Source organism: Peromyscus californicus, unplaced genomic scaffold (genome assembly GCF_007827085.1).
Source record: "Peromyscus californicus insignis strain IS unplaced genomic scaffold, ASM782708v3 Scaffold_17__1_contigs__length_78620276, whole genome shotgun sequence".
Lineage (NCBI taxonomy): Eukaryota > Metazoa > Chordata > Mammalia > Rodentia > Cricetidae > Peromyscus > Peromyscus californicus.
The window spans coordinates 15,511,423-15,528,131 of NW_026294469.1; the positions used below are offsets into that span (position 1 = coordinate 15,511,423).

Below are 16,709 nucleotides of genomic sequence, written 5' to 3' on the forward strand. Positions count from 1 at the left end.
AAGGCAACTTGATCATAGGAGTTATGTCCTATCACAGTTTAAGACCGTGTATCCTAGGGAGGAGGCAATCAGATGGCTGGTTCCAAAGAACCATACAGCGTGCTTTCTGAAGTTCAAGGTGCTGTGGGTAGCAGAGCTGTGATGAGGGCAGTAGTTTTCCATTCTCCTGGCTTCAAATTTTGGCTCCATTGCTCACTGGCTGATGGCATGTCACTTAATCCCTCTGTGCTCACTTGTGGAGTAGGAATTCTGGTACTTCCCACCTGTTGGGAGTCACAGCTGGTAGTACCATGTTACCAACTGCTACCTGTCATGCCTGGCATGTCTGTGGTGGTCATCTTCATGGCCTTTGTATTTTCTGGTGGAAGAACTCCTCCCAAGTCTGAGTGCCAGCTGGATCTATCCACCCTGTGGTCCACTTCTTCCTTCATGTCTCACACAGCACACTTGCCTTTTTCTACTCTTCCTCTAGGAATTTCTGACTTAGAGGTTCTAGCCTTGCTTAGGCCATAAGGGTAGGACAGAAGCTGCTAGCAAAAATACCCACAGGCTTCTGCAAATCCTCTGATCAACTTCAAAATCATGGCTTCATTAGGGAGGAAACAGAAGCCTGGCATGCACCTTGGAGTACTCTCCTTATTTCAGGAAGAGTGTTCTCTGTCCAGAAAGAGCTTCGTGACTGAGTCATTCCTCTCTGGGAGCACACCCATCTGCTGGCTGCATCTTGTGCCTGTGTGTGCATTATTCTGTGATGTAACCCACTCATCTCTCTATCTTCAGCTCCAGGTCTAATGCCCAGCACAAAATGGTGCTCAGACTCTGTGAACCAACATGCCTCATGTACATGTAAGGCAGAAATTGGCAGTTCTGGGAGTGAGGAGACCAGACTCAGCTTTGCTCTCTTAGGCTGACAGAGTGTTGGCTAACTTTCACCCAGAGAGAAAAGAACCCCTGCTGCAGCTGGTGCAGAAGGGTCTTCTGCTGGTGCCTGTACCCCTGCAGGGAAGCATGAAATGATAGGAGAGAATGGGAATCTGGAGACTCCCTCCCACACTCCTGACCCTGAACCTCCACTTAAATGTTTTAACTCTCACATGCCTAATCTTTCTTACAGACTCCGTTCTTCTATCACTAGGGAAGAATTGTGAGTGTCTCCCCAGGGTCCTCTCCCCGTTCCACACCTTCTAATGTGTCAGGAATAGCATCTTTGGCTCTACCTTCAAATTATATCTAAGCATCCACACTGCCTGCCCTGCTCTGGACTAAGGTCAATACAGCTGATCTTAGCTGCAGCCTTTATAGCCTAGCATCACCATAGCAGCAGGCTACCCCAGCTCCCCTGAACAACTCTCCAACATCCCTTCCCACTTCAGAGGAGGACCAAGTCCACACAGTAGCCTGCAGGGTCTCTCCCACCTCTCAGCCCTCCCTGCAACACCCCCAGCCCCTGCCTGCTCCTTAGACATGCTGCCCCGATCTCACCCCAAAGGAAGACCACTCATCCCCAGATGCTCCTTCCATCACCTTCTCATCGGCTCCAATATCAACTCAGGCTGGCCTGACAATTCTGACCACATTACTTCAGTTCAGCTACCATTCCCATACCTACCAATACTAGGCAATCTATTTCCAACTTCCCTATGTACCCAACACAGTGCCTGAGGCACAGTGCTGCTGATTAAAAGGGGGAAGGGGTGGGTGGAACAACCTGAGCCAGAAGAGGCCGAATGTGGCCTTCATCTCTGGTCTGTGACTAAGCTGGGGATTACTGGGGTGGGTAGCATCAAGGGAACTGATAGAGGTGGACTTGATAGCCTGGAGCATTCCCTCCATTCCTTTCCCAGTAATCTGCTCTGCCCAGGAGAACACTTAACCCAAAAAGGAGTGGCTAACTGCCTCTAGCTGCCAGGCAGGGTTCCCTCTCTCAACATTGTACCCTCCGGTCCTCAGCTGTGTGTGTCCTCTTGCTGTGTTTCCTGCTAAAGTTCCTTTGAAAAATCCCTGACCCTCCTGTCCTGGCTGAGCTAGGGCAGCTACAGGGTAGAGTAGTCAAGGAGCAAGCTGCCAGCAAACCTGGGCATGCAAGAGCCAGGGAGTCTGGGAGAAGGCTCAACCCGAGGGTCCTTCTCACTCTAGGGCCTGAGCTTGCTATCTGCCCATCTAGGGTCCCTGTCTAACAGGACCACAATGGGAGCCTGAAGGCGCAGGCCCAAGGCTCTGCTCACCTTCTCAGAGGTGCCTTGCTTCTGGCCCTCGTGGCTGGAAGGCAGAGGGAATTCTGCCAGGACGACCTCAGTCCTATGCCTATGATGTAGGCCTTGAGCCAGGTGCAGGTTGATCAAGGCGCATCGGGTCCAAGGCACAGGTGAGGGCGGGGCGCAGGAAGGCCCGAGGAGGCGACGGGTCCATCCAAACCTCCCGTCCCTAGGCCCTGCCACCCCTGGTTACCTGTGCGAGTCCTGGTCTCCCCCGGGGGACGCTCCCGCCGGCGCTCAGTACGGGCGATTGGCGTCTTTGGGCCGCTTCAGCTGCACCTTGAGCCTCTTCATGCCTATCTGGAAGCCGTTCATGGCCTGGATGGCGGTCTGCGCGCTGGCCGGGTTGTCGAAGCTCACGAAGCCTGGCGAGACACGAGGGACCAGGGCCTGGGTTTCCACGGGGCCGCCCGGGGCCGCTGCGGGCAGGAGGGGAGGGGAGGGGCGGGGCTCGAGGCTCCGCCCCCGGCCCGGCCCGGCCTCAGCCCCGCCCCTCCGCCCGCAGGCCCCTCCCGGCCTGGCGCCCCGGCCCGGGCTCAGCTGCTCCTCGGCTCCCGGTGACGCCGGCGGCGCCCGCCCGCCCCCCACCCCGGCCGGCCCGCCACCTCGGCCCTCTCCTCCCGCGGGAGAGGGCGGACACACCTGCGGGCGGAGGAGCTTATTGCACACTGTCCTCCCTGACAGGAGGGGGCCTGGCAGCGGGAGGGCACGGGGTGCCGGCCTGGGGAGAGAGAGGAGTGCGAGGGCCGGGAGGGAGGAACGTCGGGGAAGCCACTCCACCGCCCGGTCACCCCCTCAACCCCGCTTCACCCCTGGGGCTGTGCGCAGCCCTCACCGCTGTGGGAAGCTCGCTGGCTAAGCACACACCATGTGACTTGTCCTGCACCAGCCTTTCCTAGGGATGAGGAGCGCCTTCCACTACTGTTCTGCCCTGTGTTTCACTTGTGACCAACACCCGCAGATAGACCAGACTGTGGCTTAGGTCTGGAAGTCGCCTCTGAACGCATTTCCTCATATAGACACCTTGTACTCAGTTCCCTATCTGGCCTGTGAGAAAGGGGTTTCTGTGGTCCACTGGGCCAAGCCGCTAGGGACCAGAATGAGGGGCATTAAGTGAAAGTATGCCACAAATACTCCAGAAAACCCTCCAGAGCTTTGTTTAATTCTGTTCCAGAGGGTTATCTTCTGTAAAAAACGGACATAGGTCCTATGAAACACATGAAGCCCAGCTTGGCTGAGATGGCCAGGTTATACACAGAACATGGTTGTCTCCAGATGGCTGTGAGATAGGTTTTTTTAAAAAAAGCATTGTGTGGCCAGAAAGCATGCAAAGTAGCTGCTTTCCTGGATATTTGCTGTGTGCCTTGGGCCTGCCCTGACTTCATCCTAAGATAACTACACCCTTGCTCTCTTGACCTTTTCTTTCTCACCTTCCTGCCTACTGCTTTCTCCTTCTCACTCTCTCCCAGACACTGTCTACATCTGGCTCTTCTCTTTCCCTCTTTGCCTTGCTCAATTTATTCATGCAGCCATGTATCATGAAAGATGAAGGAAAGGGTGGTATGTGTCTCACTTGTGCACGTGTGCATGCATAAGTGATAAAGTCAGGCTCAGAGCAACAAAACCAGCACCAACATGTACACCAAATCAGGTGGCCATTAGCCTCCAGTCCCGCATCCCCTCCAGCCATCTCCCCCCACTGACCTGCGTGTCTGATGACTAAAGTCAGGTGCTCAGCAGACTAGAGTGACTTTCGGAAGTGTGAGTGTAAGTCTGTTTTCACTGCTGTCCCCCAAACTAACTACGGAAGGAGAGCAGAGCCAAGCCTCTGCTCCCACCCGACTGCACTCATTCTCCGCTCCGACATGGGCACCTCTGGCACCCACTCTAGTGGGACACTCAGGTTTGGTGGCTCTTTGTGGAGAAAGAAGGGCAAAGCTGAGAGAAGAGGGAGGACCTCAGAGCTGTCTGGGGTGAAGCCAAAAGGAGGGATGGCCACTTGGTGGACATTTGCAGAAAAGCAGCAGCCCAGCTTGCTGGAAAGGCAAGTGCTTTCTGAGAGCCAAGGATCTGGGAGTGTTTCTGAGCTCAGGGGAACAGGCCCTCCCCATTGAGTTTCATCAAATAACTAGCCATTAGTGCATCTGCAAGAAGACTGGGCTCTGAGCACTACACCCCATGTTTACTGCTTTCCTTTGCCAGAGAACCTCCTACCCTACCCTCAAGAAGTTCCTGCCTCCCAAACACTGAAAAGCCTCAGAGTAGGATGTATTCCTTCCAAGCCGGGGCATCTGTGCTATCTATCATTTCCTCATGGAGTCTTGGAAGCTCTACTGACAGGTTATGCAGCCTCTGAGGGGTGCATGTTAGCACAGGACCACGATCACAGCCATACACTTTTCATCAGAAAAGGGACTGTGGCCCTTACAGAAGGTCTGTTCTAGCCAAGTCTATGTCTTGGCCATCTCATAGACCCTTACAGGCTCCTTTAGGGATAGCTGCTGCATCCCTACTTCATAAACAAGGGCACTGAGGCTCAGAGCATTCAATGACTTGCCCATGAGCAATCACTGGAGGTCTGGCAGGTCTCTAGAGAAGGGCAGAAGGCTCTTCCATAGGAGTAAGCCAGGGGACCCAAGTGGCTTAAGGGGGAGCAGAAGGCTAGACAGAAGTCAGAGAAGAGAAGAAATTGAGTAGAGGTGTACAGACAGGGTTCCCTCCCCCCCCCCCAAAAAAAAAAAAGAAAAGAAAAGAAATCTTGGTCCTGGAGAGCACACATGGGCTAAGGGACTAGGCAGTATTTTGGGGGATAGACACTGGGGAAATGACTTGAAAATTGGGTTGCATCCAGAGGGGCAGACAATAAGGCAGATGTGATGCGGCTGGAGGCTCCTAGTGGTGTTCTTCACATGTTTGTGGCGTAAATGACATTTGTAAAGGAAAGCACAAAGGGAACTGACTTCCAGGTTGGTTTTCTGTACATCATCTTAATTCACAAAGAGACATGCCAGTCAGGCAGGGAGAGGCACAGCTATATGTTTTTCGTAGCCAAGGAGAAATGAGACACTGGGGCAACTCTCTGTGGTTGGAGAAAAATCACAGGAGTTTCCTGTGCGAGCTGCCAGAGGGGAGGGCACCATGGTGCCAAGATCTTGACTCTCTTGGGGGACACACCCTGAATCCCAAGTTTTTTTGTGATTCCACACTGGAAACTCTTCACTACTTAATGCTTTCTAGTGCTTCTCCACTCTGTGCTCTCTCCCCTGCCCCGCCTATCCCTAAGTTCCCTGGCCATCACAGGCTCCCGCTCCTCATACACTCAGAACCTGAGGGTCAGCATGAAGGGTTGGCAGACTCAGCTCTGGCTCTGTGTATGGCACTCTGTGGGTTCTATGCTCGTATTCCTTGGGGACTCATGAGTAGGTAATTGCCATAGAAGGATACCCTGATGGGGGTAAATGAAAAGGAGAGAGATGGATCAAGAAGGAATTGAAAGATGTGTAAGCATGCGAGAGGATCCCATGTGATCTGAACCTTTCTGGATAAAGGTGCCAAATTTATAGAACAAACAAAATATGGCCAGCCAAAGACTCCTCATAGAAATGCAGAAGTCTAGTGCAGACCTCCCTCTCTAGTACCGTGAGCCCTCTCATCCCTCAAAGCCTCATTTCCTGTCCTTTGCCCCCTTCATTCCAGCCAGGTGCTCGTTCTAGCCTCCCCCTGCTTTCCTTATTGCTTCATTGCTTGGTGCTGGGCATAGCTCACTGCTGCTAAGTCACCGTGGCTTCTAGTGCGCTCAGAACTTAGACTTCCTGAGGGCAGTCTCCTCCTGGCTCCTCAACAATGCCCACTCTGGTGGCCTGAAGTGGGTGTAAGGGTGGGGTCACTGCATGGCAGGAGAGGAGCAAGGAACGGGGCAGGCAGAGGAAAGGTGGATGGACAGAGAGATGGAGAGAGGGCTAAGGGGCGGGTAGGTAGGGCCTCCTTGGGCTGACTGCCCCCTGGATCATTCACCCTAGGGCTCAAACTGGACTCTCTGAGCACGAGAGGTTGTTGGGAAGATGAGTCTGGCTCTACATGGTATACTCCCACCCCCACCCACAGTGACCCCTTCCCTTTCTTGGTGGCTGTAACTGGGCTTTGGGGCTAGAAAGGGATTTCTTGGACTGGGAGGTGGGAGCCAAGTGAGTGTGGGTAGGGAAAGCCGAGAAGCCAGAGGAAGAGCAGAACAGAAGAAAAGGACTGGGAGATGGAGGCTGGGCCCAGGAGCACCTGGGACAGTGTGAAGGAGCAGGAGGAGTCGGTGGGAGCAGCCCCCATCCTAGGTGAAGCTGAATGGTTTGTTATCTTTACCCACCAAAGCATTTACTTTGGTTAGTCGCCCGATCCACAAACACTTTCGAGGAGATGACATTACCGAAAGGGAGGAACATCTGCATCAGCTCAGCGTCCCCAAACTCCTGGGGCAGATGGTAGATGAGCAGGTTACAGCCCTCGGGCCCTGCAGTGAAGGGAGGGGGTGGGCAGGGAGGAGGGATGGCAGGGTGGGGGAAGAGAGAGACAGAGGAAAGGTGAGCGAGCTAGGCAGTACAGCAGTGGGGGGAGGGGCAGGGCTAGGAGGCAAAGGCTCGTTCAAGATCCAGGAGCAACTCCCCGAGCCCCAAGTGTGAGCTCCAATCTCTGCTTGGCCTTGGGCAAGTCACTGAACCTGCCTGTGCCTCGGTGGTCTTTCAGAAAAGGATCGATAGCTCTGGGGCTGGAAGGGCAGGCAGAGTCAGTGAGAAAACGGGGGTGAATATGCCAAGGCCTGATCAGCTGTGTCCCTGGAAATGAGGTGCTGAGGAAGGAGTACCGAGTCTGGGGGACAAATGACTAACTCTGGATGCTCCTTTGCCTTCCCACTGTCTTTCTCCCTCCTTCTGATTACCTCTCCACTACTGGCCCAGAGCCTGGAGATTTCCTTGCTCACCAAAGCCACCTGCTAAGCCGCTGACCCCTCTCCTGTCCCTGGCAGCCCCTCCCCCCAGAACCTCTGCCAGTGGATGGCACACTCGGAACCAGTGGCAGATGTGCTTCCTTTTCACCTCCCAAACTTTGGTGGCCTTCCCATCACCCTGTTGGCTCCAACCATGCCATGTTCTTGCTAGTGCGTGCCAGCTGAATCTACCTCTTGATGGTCCCCAGCAGGGTAGGAGCCCCTTCGGGGCAGAAATCACCCCCTGAGGACCAATCTAAGTCATACTCCTCCAGAACTCCTCTAGATCCTCTCTCCCAACTCCATCTATCTGGGATTTCTTCTGGCCTTTCCCTTCTGGTGGCCAAGTCCATACTGGGCTGGGCTTTTTCTCCACATCTTGGAGGTTTTCTTTCCAACAACAGGGTCACTCACTGTGACGGGGCCATTTGCTCTCTCTCATCCCTGTCTCCCTGTGGCCCACCACACGCCTTCCCTCCTGTTCTCATTCATATTCTTCAAGGCTTCCTGGACGGCTGTACTCTACCCCATGCTGACAACTGCCTTGGTCCTCATTTGAAATTTAGACTCCTCTATGAGCCTTCAGAGATAGGACATTAGCTCAATTCCGTCTGCAAGGTGTGGATGAATGCCCTCCTGGGATGTTAGGAGCCGCTACTGTCTCCAGATTTAACAGTGATCCTGCCTCCCAACTCTTTTTGCATTGCTTCATCTACAGAATTCAGTCCAACCCAGAGCAATGGTGACATTCAGGTCTCAGAGTCAGAAAGTGACTATCCCTGACTACTCACAGCCCTCCGCTGCAGCCACAGTCATCCCAGAGATCCTTGTGCCATCTGTAGAGCATGTGGCCTGGGGATAGGTTCAGGGATCTGTTAGTTGTCAGGCTCATCTCAAAGACTATGGGCTGGCAGGAGAGCCCTCCCTATCTATCATCATACTCTGATATTCAGCAATAGCCCTGTTGTAAGAGACTAGCTGCAGTGGAGCTGAAGGAATTTGGCCTTTCCCATCCACACTTCATACAACCTGTGGGATCTGGCTTTGTCTGTTTCTGACCCACCCTTCTTCCTATCTCCTGGGCCCCAGGCTCACCTCATGCTTGGTAGCATCTTTTGTTCCTGGTGTCCCTTACCTACAGCATCCACCTCTCCACTTCTGTGTGCTAGAGTCCTCCTCCTTCCAAACCCACAACCTGCTCCTAACCCCATAACCATAATATGCCATAACCCCCACCATGTATGCAGCATCCACAGCTGCTGTTAGTTTCTGCACTCATGCCCCTGTCCTGCCTGCCTTCTGCTTCCCTAAGAAGCCTGTACGTCATGGCTGGGAGAAAGGGATGGGTCCACAAACCATTTCTGCTCCAAGGAAAGGATGGTGAGGGCTGTCACACAGGCCCTAGTACAGGGAGCAGGGTATGGCTAAGTTTTCAGAGTTGGAAAAGGTATGAGAAGAAGGTCAGAGCTAGAAGCACAGGGTAGCACAGAGTCGGAAATGGGGGCAAAGGGGCAGGAAGCAGAAGGGGACCTGAGTTTAAGGGCAGTAATGAGGGCTGTCATATGCTGGGTTAGGATGGCAGTAAGCTGCAGCGTGTGTGTGTGTGTGTGTGTGTGTGTGTGTGTGTGTGTGTGTGTGTGTGTGTGTGTGCGTGGGAGCACATAACAAAGTTTAGGGATTCACAGGCCTTTAAGACAGAGTGATGAAGTGATATGACTAAAGAGAGAGATAAGCAAGTAACAAAAGTTGGGCCGTTGGGCACGACTCTCTCTCTGCTCTAGGTCTGGATTAGCAACACTGGGACTCCTGGTCCATTCCTGTGGCTCTGACCTAATGGAGGAAGGTTCGGGCTGCAGGAAGGTAGGCCCCAAGGCCACAACCCCAGGGAGGGCTCTTTGGGTAAAACAGGCCTTAAGTGACTGCTCCTCTTGACCAGCTCACTGATAGGGCCCTAACTGGTACTCAGCCATTACAGGACATGGGGTAAGGAACGGGAAGGGCCCACAGACTTCTGGGGTCCTGGGTATGGGTAAATGTGATGATGTGGTCCTCAGGAGCTGTCTGATGCATCGGGACATGCCCTTTGAGGCTTTGGAGGAGGTGGTAACTGGGTGGAGAAGGGCTGTGTGTAGACATTTGCTGCATGGGGTACAGGAAAGCAGACCTAAGTGAGTGCAATACACAGATCTCTCTAAGGAATAGTCCTCTGTTCTGACTGTGTAAGTGTTGGAGTGGAGGGACTTGTGTGGAATCATCTAAACAGGAGGTGGTCAGTCTGGGAGTCAGACCCAGAGGGATGTAGTTTGAAATCCATACTTGCAACCATTCAGGGGCTAGCATCTGCTCGGGGCTCTCTCACCAAAGGGATTTGGATCAGTATGTACTCAAAGTCCTCTGGGAGTAACCTAAACCCCAGATCACCAGTGCAGTCTGCTTCAAGGGCAACATGCCTGACATTCGGAAACCACTAGAACCTGCCACGTGGACCTTGGGGACAGACTTGGTAGCCTTGTTACAGGTCACTCTTACCAGGGGGTGAAGAAGATGGGATCTTGTTGGTGTTTCTGATTCTCAAGCTCAGCTTTCTGTGACAGGGCCTCTGGGACGATTGTTTATATAGTTTCCTATCTTGCTGCTTCTGTGGCTCTTTGGGTACTGGGAGGGAAACTGATGAGCGCCATCATGAAATCTCTGCCAAGGCTCTGGTCTTGCTTGTCCTGCTCTACCCACACTCTGACCCCTGCACACGACCTTCTAGGGCATCCTTCTTCACCAGACCTGCACCGACACCATCGCACACCTCATTCTACCTGTGTGTGGAGCCTGTCTGGGAACGCCACCTTTCTCTCCTGATCCCCGGAGCGTGTGTTCTGGACAGGATAAATCAGCCTCCTATGCTTGGTCCTTCAGTCACAAACGTTTATTTCTCCCTGCCCTCCACACTGGTCAAGTCTTACCCCTCAGGGAAGGCAGGTGGACTCTACCTCCTGAAGCACCTCACTTCCCTGACCACCTCAGGCTAGCCACCATCTCCTTCTCAGGGCCCCGTGCTGCAAAGGCTGCCCCATTGCCGGAGCCTCACTTCTCAGCTCCGCTTTCCCTCCTTGGGGACACAGCAGATGGACCCCAGAAGATCACCACAGCGGATGGACCTATGTGTTCTCAGTAAAGCTGAGAACTCCCAGGAGCAAGGACAGGGTCTCTACCAGCAAATACATTCTTAACTTCTGCTAGGCGTTGTGTAAGAGTGACCGAAAGGGCTTGCTGCAGAAGGAAAATAATCTCCCCGTTCCCAAGGGTTGGTTTTTAAAGACCAACGTATTTGCATGTGAGCTGTGTCAGACCACTGGTAAATGACAGTGGGGAGTAGGAAAGGTGCCTTGGGCACGGCTTGCTAGATCCAGGGGCATGGTGTCCTGTCAGCTGCCCCTGGGTCAGGCTACTTTGATTCGAGAGCTTCTCATAAGATGCACACCTCCTTGTATGAATAGGAGAGTACCTCTTCTCCTAGCCCAGCAGCTCTCCCACCCACCTCCATGTACACATCTAACCAAGGTCCTGTCAGAGGCCTGGGGAGGCCAGAGGCCCAGGTAAGCAGCCCCTTCAGGGAATGGGGAAAGTGGTGGTGGGGGGGGGCTGGGACTCACCTTCTCTCTGTTGCTGGGGAATCATTGGCGGTGGCTGAGGAAAGGCCTGGCTTATCTGACCATAGGCAGCAGGGTAGGCAGCTGCTGGGGAGCCGGAGAGAAAGTCAAGAGATGGCAACAGGGTGCAGAGAGACACAGACAGGGTGGGAGGCCAGAATAAAGAGAGAGATTTCAGAGTCAGTTAGCCAGAGCCCCCAGCCATGGGGTGTACAGCAGCTCAGGCCATTCAGAGAAAGAAGTGCTCAGTTTGGGATACCTATGGAGGGGAAGTGTCCGTATGAAGATCAGATCTCTCTCTCTCTTTCTTTCCCTCCCTCCCCCCCCCGTGTGTGTGTGTGTGTGTGTGTGTGTGTGTGTGTGTGTGTGTGTGTGTGTGTGTGTCCGGGGACAGGCAGGTCTAACCTGGAACAGTGGACAATCAGCTGACCTACTTCTGCTCAGCTGATACCTGGTGGGAAGTAAGGAGCTTCCCGATGAAGTATGGATTTTGTTCCCCAGGAGTATGCCTGCTGGTCCCTGTGTTTGGTTGGGAAAGCTTTGGTCAGAGGGAGGGCAGAAGGGATGTCTCTCTTGGCAGCCCAGCCTGGCTCCCACAGCTGCGGAGCCTGAGGTTAGAGCTGGGATGGGCCCAATAACAAAACCTCTTCTTGACTCCAGTTGAACAAGGACAGCTTCCCCTGAGGTCCCATCTTGTAAGGTAGCCCTATCATCCACAGGGGGACACCACTAGATCTCCAAAGCCAGGGAAGAAGTGCCTTAGCCAGGCCAGGCAGTGGGCACAGGCTGGGTAGGGGATGGCAAGGGTATGTGGCCAAGTGGTGGGACAAAGGGAGAGGTTTGGCTGGCAGCTTGGATGGGTTCTATGATACCCGACCTGCTGGCCTCAGGCCACCTCTTCCTGCTTGCCTGTCCATTTTGCTGCCTCTCCTCTGGGCTCCATCTTACTTGCCTGGATAGGAGAAGCTGCTTCCCCTCCACAGTCCCTCCTCCTCTCATACCCTGGTATCTGCTTCCTGGGTCAGAGACCGAACGGCACAGAGCAGCAACCAACATAGCTATGTAGCTTGGGATCACCAGGTACATTGGCCCTGGCGGTCAGTGCCACAGGGGCAGGAAATCAAATGTGTCACTGCCTACCAGGGGTAAAACTTTCCTCTGGCTCACCAACTCAGGAGTTCTGGCCCTCCCTCCACCCCTATGTGAGGGCACCATGTAGAGAATCTGAGGTGAAAGACAGCCTGGGTAATGATGGAAGAGAGAATCTCTGCCAGCTCCACCAACCCTCCTTCCATCTAGAGCCCCCACTGCTCCCTCCCCCACCTCATGCAGGGCTGGAGAGGGAAGGATGGTATGTGGAGAGATGGGTACAGCTGATGAAAGAGTCAAGAGGCTGCACGGATACTAACGTCCTGCATACTGCTGCACTCCAGCGTAGGCCTGCTGCAGGGGGTCCGCTGCGGTGGGGCTCTGTGCTGCAGGAAGACAAGAAATCAGAGGTCAATGAAGTCCACCCAAGCTAGCCCCTGCCCCCACCATGTCCAAAGGGATACCAGTGTGCCTTTGCTGCCCTCTCTGGTCACCATAGGCTGGCCTCAAAGCAGGGCAGCGGAGACAGGCACCTGGAGAGGTGGATCTTGTTGGAGTGCTCTGTTCTGTACCCAAACCCTAAGTAGGTACTGAGTCGTCCATTCTAGCTGAGAAGTGCATAGTGAAGCTGGCCTGGGATGGGGCTGAGATCAGTTCATGCAGAAGCTTGTGAAGGCTGGGGAGAGATGCCAGACCATGAGGACCTTGGTGGGGAGACATGAGGGCCCTGGCCCTGGAGAGGGACTGAGGACCCAAGGGTGTTCAGGTTGGGGGCCTTTTGTTTACAGATCCTCAGGAGAATGTAGGAGCAGTGAATGAAAGAACAGCTTACAGAAGATCCCATGTGAGGGGAAGAAGAGCTCTGGGAGGACTCACCCTGACACTCTGTCACTGTGCTGGGGAGATTTTGTTAGCGTGACACAAGCTAGAGTCATTTGGGAAGAAGAACCTCCATCAGAGGCCTTCAGGCAAGTCTGTAGGGCATTTTCTTGATTAATGGTCAATGGGGGAGGACCCAGCTCATGGAGGGCAATGCCACCCTTTGGAAAGCGGTCCTCAGCTGCATAAGGAAGTAGGTTGATCAAGCCATGGGGAGGAAGCCAATAAACAGCAGTACTCTGTGGCTTCTGCTTCAATTCCTGCCCTAGGTTCCTGCCTTGGCTCCCCTCAACAGACTGTGGCCCATGAGACTTAGACAAATAAACCCTTTCCATCCCACATTGCTTTTTATCACGGTCATTATCACAGCAATAGAGAGCAAAGTAAATCACTTCCCTGGGGTCTGCCAGTAGGGCTTGGAGAAAGATACTTCCCAGAGAAATTGAGGAGCCAGAAGAAGAGAAGCAACTTGAATGGAATCTTTACCAGGATCCTCAGGGAAACCTGACTGGCAAAAGGCTTACTTTGCCTCTGGACTTTGTTGGTGCCAAGGAGATCTCAGGAGAAGAATTAAGTATGGACCAGCAATAGGTGCAACCCTAGGTTACTGAGGCCAGTGATGATTGACACGAGCAGTGGGCTGGCCCAGGGAGATAGATGTCCACACACAGGGAGGATCCAGCCACTGTGTTTGAAATGAACTAGATTACCCTAGGTGGCAGGGAAAAAGCCCCTGGGCTCATGTCTCATTTGACTCAGACCAGCTAAGCTAACTGCCTCTCAGGCTTCAATGCCTTTAACAGGAAGAATGCCCACTTCATTTTGAGCTCTTGTCCATGAGTCTTTGGGTAAAATTCCACATGGGAAACAGCACCTAGGGCTCAGGGGAGCCTCTAGAATAGCCTGGAATAAAGGTCCCTAGGGACAGGCAGATGACAGATATAATACCCTCTAGGAACTGAGGGCTGCACAACCCCCCACAGGTGGGGCTTTGCCTATCAGGAGGGAGCTAAAAAGGGATCATAAGAGCTATTTCCTGCCTGGGGCTGTCCCAGCCCAACACCCAAACCCTACATTTCCCCATGGTGGAGACAGACTAGAGTCAAGAACTCTGATCTGTGATGCTTGGCAGAGCTAACTCCTGCTCCCTCTTGCCTGTCTCCTTTGCTTTCTTCTGAGCTCTCAGAGTGACAGCCATATCTGGTTTGTTGTCTTGGTCTTTCCGATGCTCACCCATACAGCACTTTTATGCATGTAAGAAATGGTGCCCTTTTCTAACAGAACGAGAAGCCAATGTGCAAAACAACTTGTATAACTTAGAGGCAGTGCCCAGCACAGTGCAAGGGGCTTGGCAAACAGTGCATTGGGAAGAAAGTATAAATAATTCTCGGTGCTTTTCAAAGCCAGTCCTTTGAGGGTGGTGCATGGCCCTTAAGACCACACACATTGCTGAGCAGTGGCAGTGCGTGATTTTAATCCCAGCACTCAGGGAGGCAGAGGCAGGCAGATCTCTGTGAGTTTCAGGCCAGCCTGGTCTACAGAGTGAGCTCCAGGACAGCCAGAGCTACACAGAGAAACCCTGACACGAACAACAAAAAAGACCACACACACATTGTGTACTTCCAACATGGTCGTGAGCAAGATGGGAGAACAGAGACGTCACTGGAGCTAAGAACTGGAGAGCAGCACGCAGAGACCCCTCTCTGCTTTTCTGCCTAACGACCTCATTAGTAACTGCCAAAGAGTGAACATTTTGAAGGATCTCGCTCATTACAGTGCCTCCAAACTCTGCATTTAAAGATGGTAAATTAATTTTTTTAATGTAGTACTTCTCTCCTTCCCTTCCCTTCCTCCCTCCTCTGGTTCTGTCAGGGAATTGTTTATGAGATATGGCAGATTGTTACAAATAGGGGAAAGAAATGTCTCCAAGCGCCATCAGAGAAATGACTCACAGATGCCAGTGAGGGTGGGGAAGGAACTGGAGATCCAGATGGGCTAAGAGGCAGAGAAGAGTAGAGGAAGAAGATGCCCAGATGTGCCAGGGGTGGCATCTCCCAGCTGACAGGCCTGAGATTAGCAGAGTTACTCTGCCTTGAGCATGCCAAGCCCCCCTTCTACTATCTGTGCCAGGCTGGAGTCCCCATGCTTAAACAGCACACCGGATCTCCTGGGCTCTAACAAGCCCTTCTCCAGACCTCTACGAACTGAAGGTTGCACTCTAGGGCAAGCACTGGAATCAAGGCCAACTCCATGTCCAGAACTAGGCAGTTCTTCTCTCCTGAGTTCCTCCAGCACGGAGATCACACTCCACTCTTGCTACAACTTTTTTATACTACAGTTGCCCCTTAGACTGTGAAACAGAACATCCAAGTTTCTAGATTTTTGTCAAGGCCCATAGTGGATTCTGATGAGCATGAATCTGCCTCGCCTAGACCCTAGTTGGGTCTACCACAGATGGGCCTCATCCTTATTGGGCCTACCTTCTAAAAACCCTGCTCCTTCCACGTAGGCCTTTCCTGCCTCTGGGTCTCTAGGACAGCTCACCTTAGAGCTGTGCTCTCTGTTCGCCCCTACTGTTAAAGTGCGGCAAGCACCTCCTCACCAGGAATGCTCCTAGGGTTCTCTAGTCTGCAGGACTCTTCACTTGAGTGTTTGGCCATCTTGAATCAGAGAACATTCCCTCTTGATCAGACTTAGGTGTGCTGTTTAAAAATGGAGTAGGAAGGTAGATATTGTGCTCTCAACCCAACTTTGACCTCTTAGGGGACAATCCAATGTCCTGGAATCCTAGAATCTAGCAAAGACTGGGCTTTTATGACCCCTTTCTCTGATATCCAGAAAGGAGGACAGTATTTTGCACATCTCCATTATGTTGTCACTTGCTAGTCTAGGACTCTGACCCTACTTCCCTGTCCTGATATCTGTCATCCTTCATATGAGAAGGAAGAAGTTCTTCAGGACAATTGCATGTTCTTGTTATGTGAGGACCACTGAATCTGACAGCAACGAAGTCAACCGGCAACTGGAAATGGGCCTCCTTATCTTTAGTTTCACCTCCTGAACAGAGAGACCCAGGAGCTGTCCGACTGGAGCTGTCCAGAGTGCTGACCTATTCTTTTTTGTGTGCACCAAAAGACCGGACTGGGATGTAATGGCTAGACTGTCAGTCAAAATAACTCCAGTTCCTTCCCCCAATGAATCCTTCATTATTTATCACTAAATGTGGTTATTCTTTTAGCTTCTTCCCTTCTAGTTATTACAGTTCAAGTTCACAATCAATTTGCAGTTGCTGGCCTCTTTTCTCTACCTGGGTTGTACAATTCCTTCCAGTGTCTTTTTTTTTTTTTTTTCCCAGCACACTCCCTGGGGTGGAATTCTTTCTTATGGATCAGAAGGCACTCCCCATGTTAAGATTTTGGTCCTTTCTCTCTCATTACAGGTTCCCTGAAACAGGAAGATGGCTGGCCCTCTCTGATCACATTTGTTGTTCCACCAAGGAACAGGCAGAGGGCTGGAGGTGTGCATTCCTTCTTCTAACTGTGAGTGAGAAGTGGGAAGGAAGGGCCACTAGACATGCTTACCTGGGTATGGGTGGATGCCATTGGCAAACACAGCTTCCGCAGCAGGCTGCCCATTGGCCTGTGGGGGGAGGCCGGTGAAGCCATTCACCCCGATGGGGGATGGGATGCTAGGCACAGCTGGTGCAGTAATGCCTGGAGGGGTGCTGCCACCTGGTTTGGGGGATATAGAGGGATTGGGGAAGAGGTAAGGCAAGAACAGCAAAGGTGAGAAAGGCTAAGCCATGGGGCTCTACCTTGCTAGCTCCCAGAGCCTGGGGACAGACTTAGATTTCACACAGCCACCCTG

The 16,709-nt window shown here is 52.8% G+C and overlaps 1 protein-coding gene across 47 annotated transcripts in view; it reads right to left on the bottom strand.

The window, feature by feature from the left end:
* Celf4 (CUGBP Elav-like family member 4) overlaps positions 1 to 16,709 on the bottom strand; it is a 287,815-nt gene that overhangs the window by 6,957 nt on the left and 264,149 nt on the right. For 9 of the 47 annotated variants that reach the window (XM_052741697.1, XM_052741701.1, XM_052741693.1 and 6 more), the window contains exons 8-13: positions 16,424 to 16,573; positions 12,284 to 12,349; positions 10,878 to 10,961; positions 6,613 to 6,756; positions 2,898 to 2,976; positions 2,449 to 2,620 (exon numbers count right to left, since the gene is read on the bottom strand). In XM_052741697.1, coding sequence (XP_052597657.1) covers positions 2,449 to 2,620; positions 2,898 to 2,976; positions 6,613 to 6,756; positions 10,878 to 10,961; positions 12,284 to 12,349; positions 16,424 to 16,573 — 695 coding nt within the window. Of the gene's footprint in view, positions 1 to 2,448; positions 2,675 to 2,897; positions 2,977 to 6,612; positions 6,757 to 10,877; positions 10,962 to 12,283; positions 12,350 to 16,423; positions 16,574 to 16,709 lie in introns of all 47 variants that reach the window. The other 38 variants (XM_052741700.1, XM_052741692.1, XM_052741702.1 and 35 more) reach the window with 9 other exon arrangements.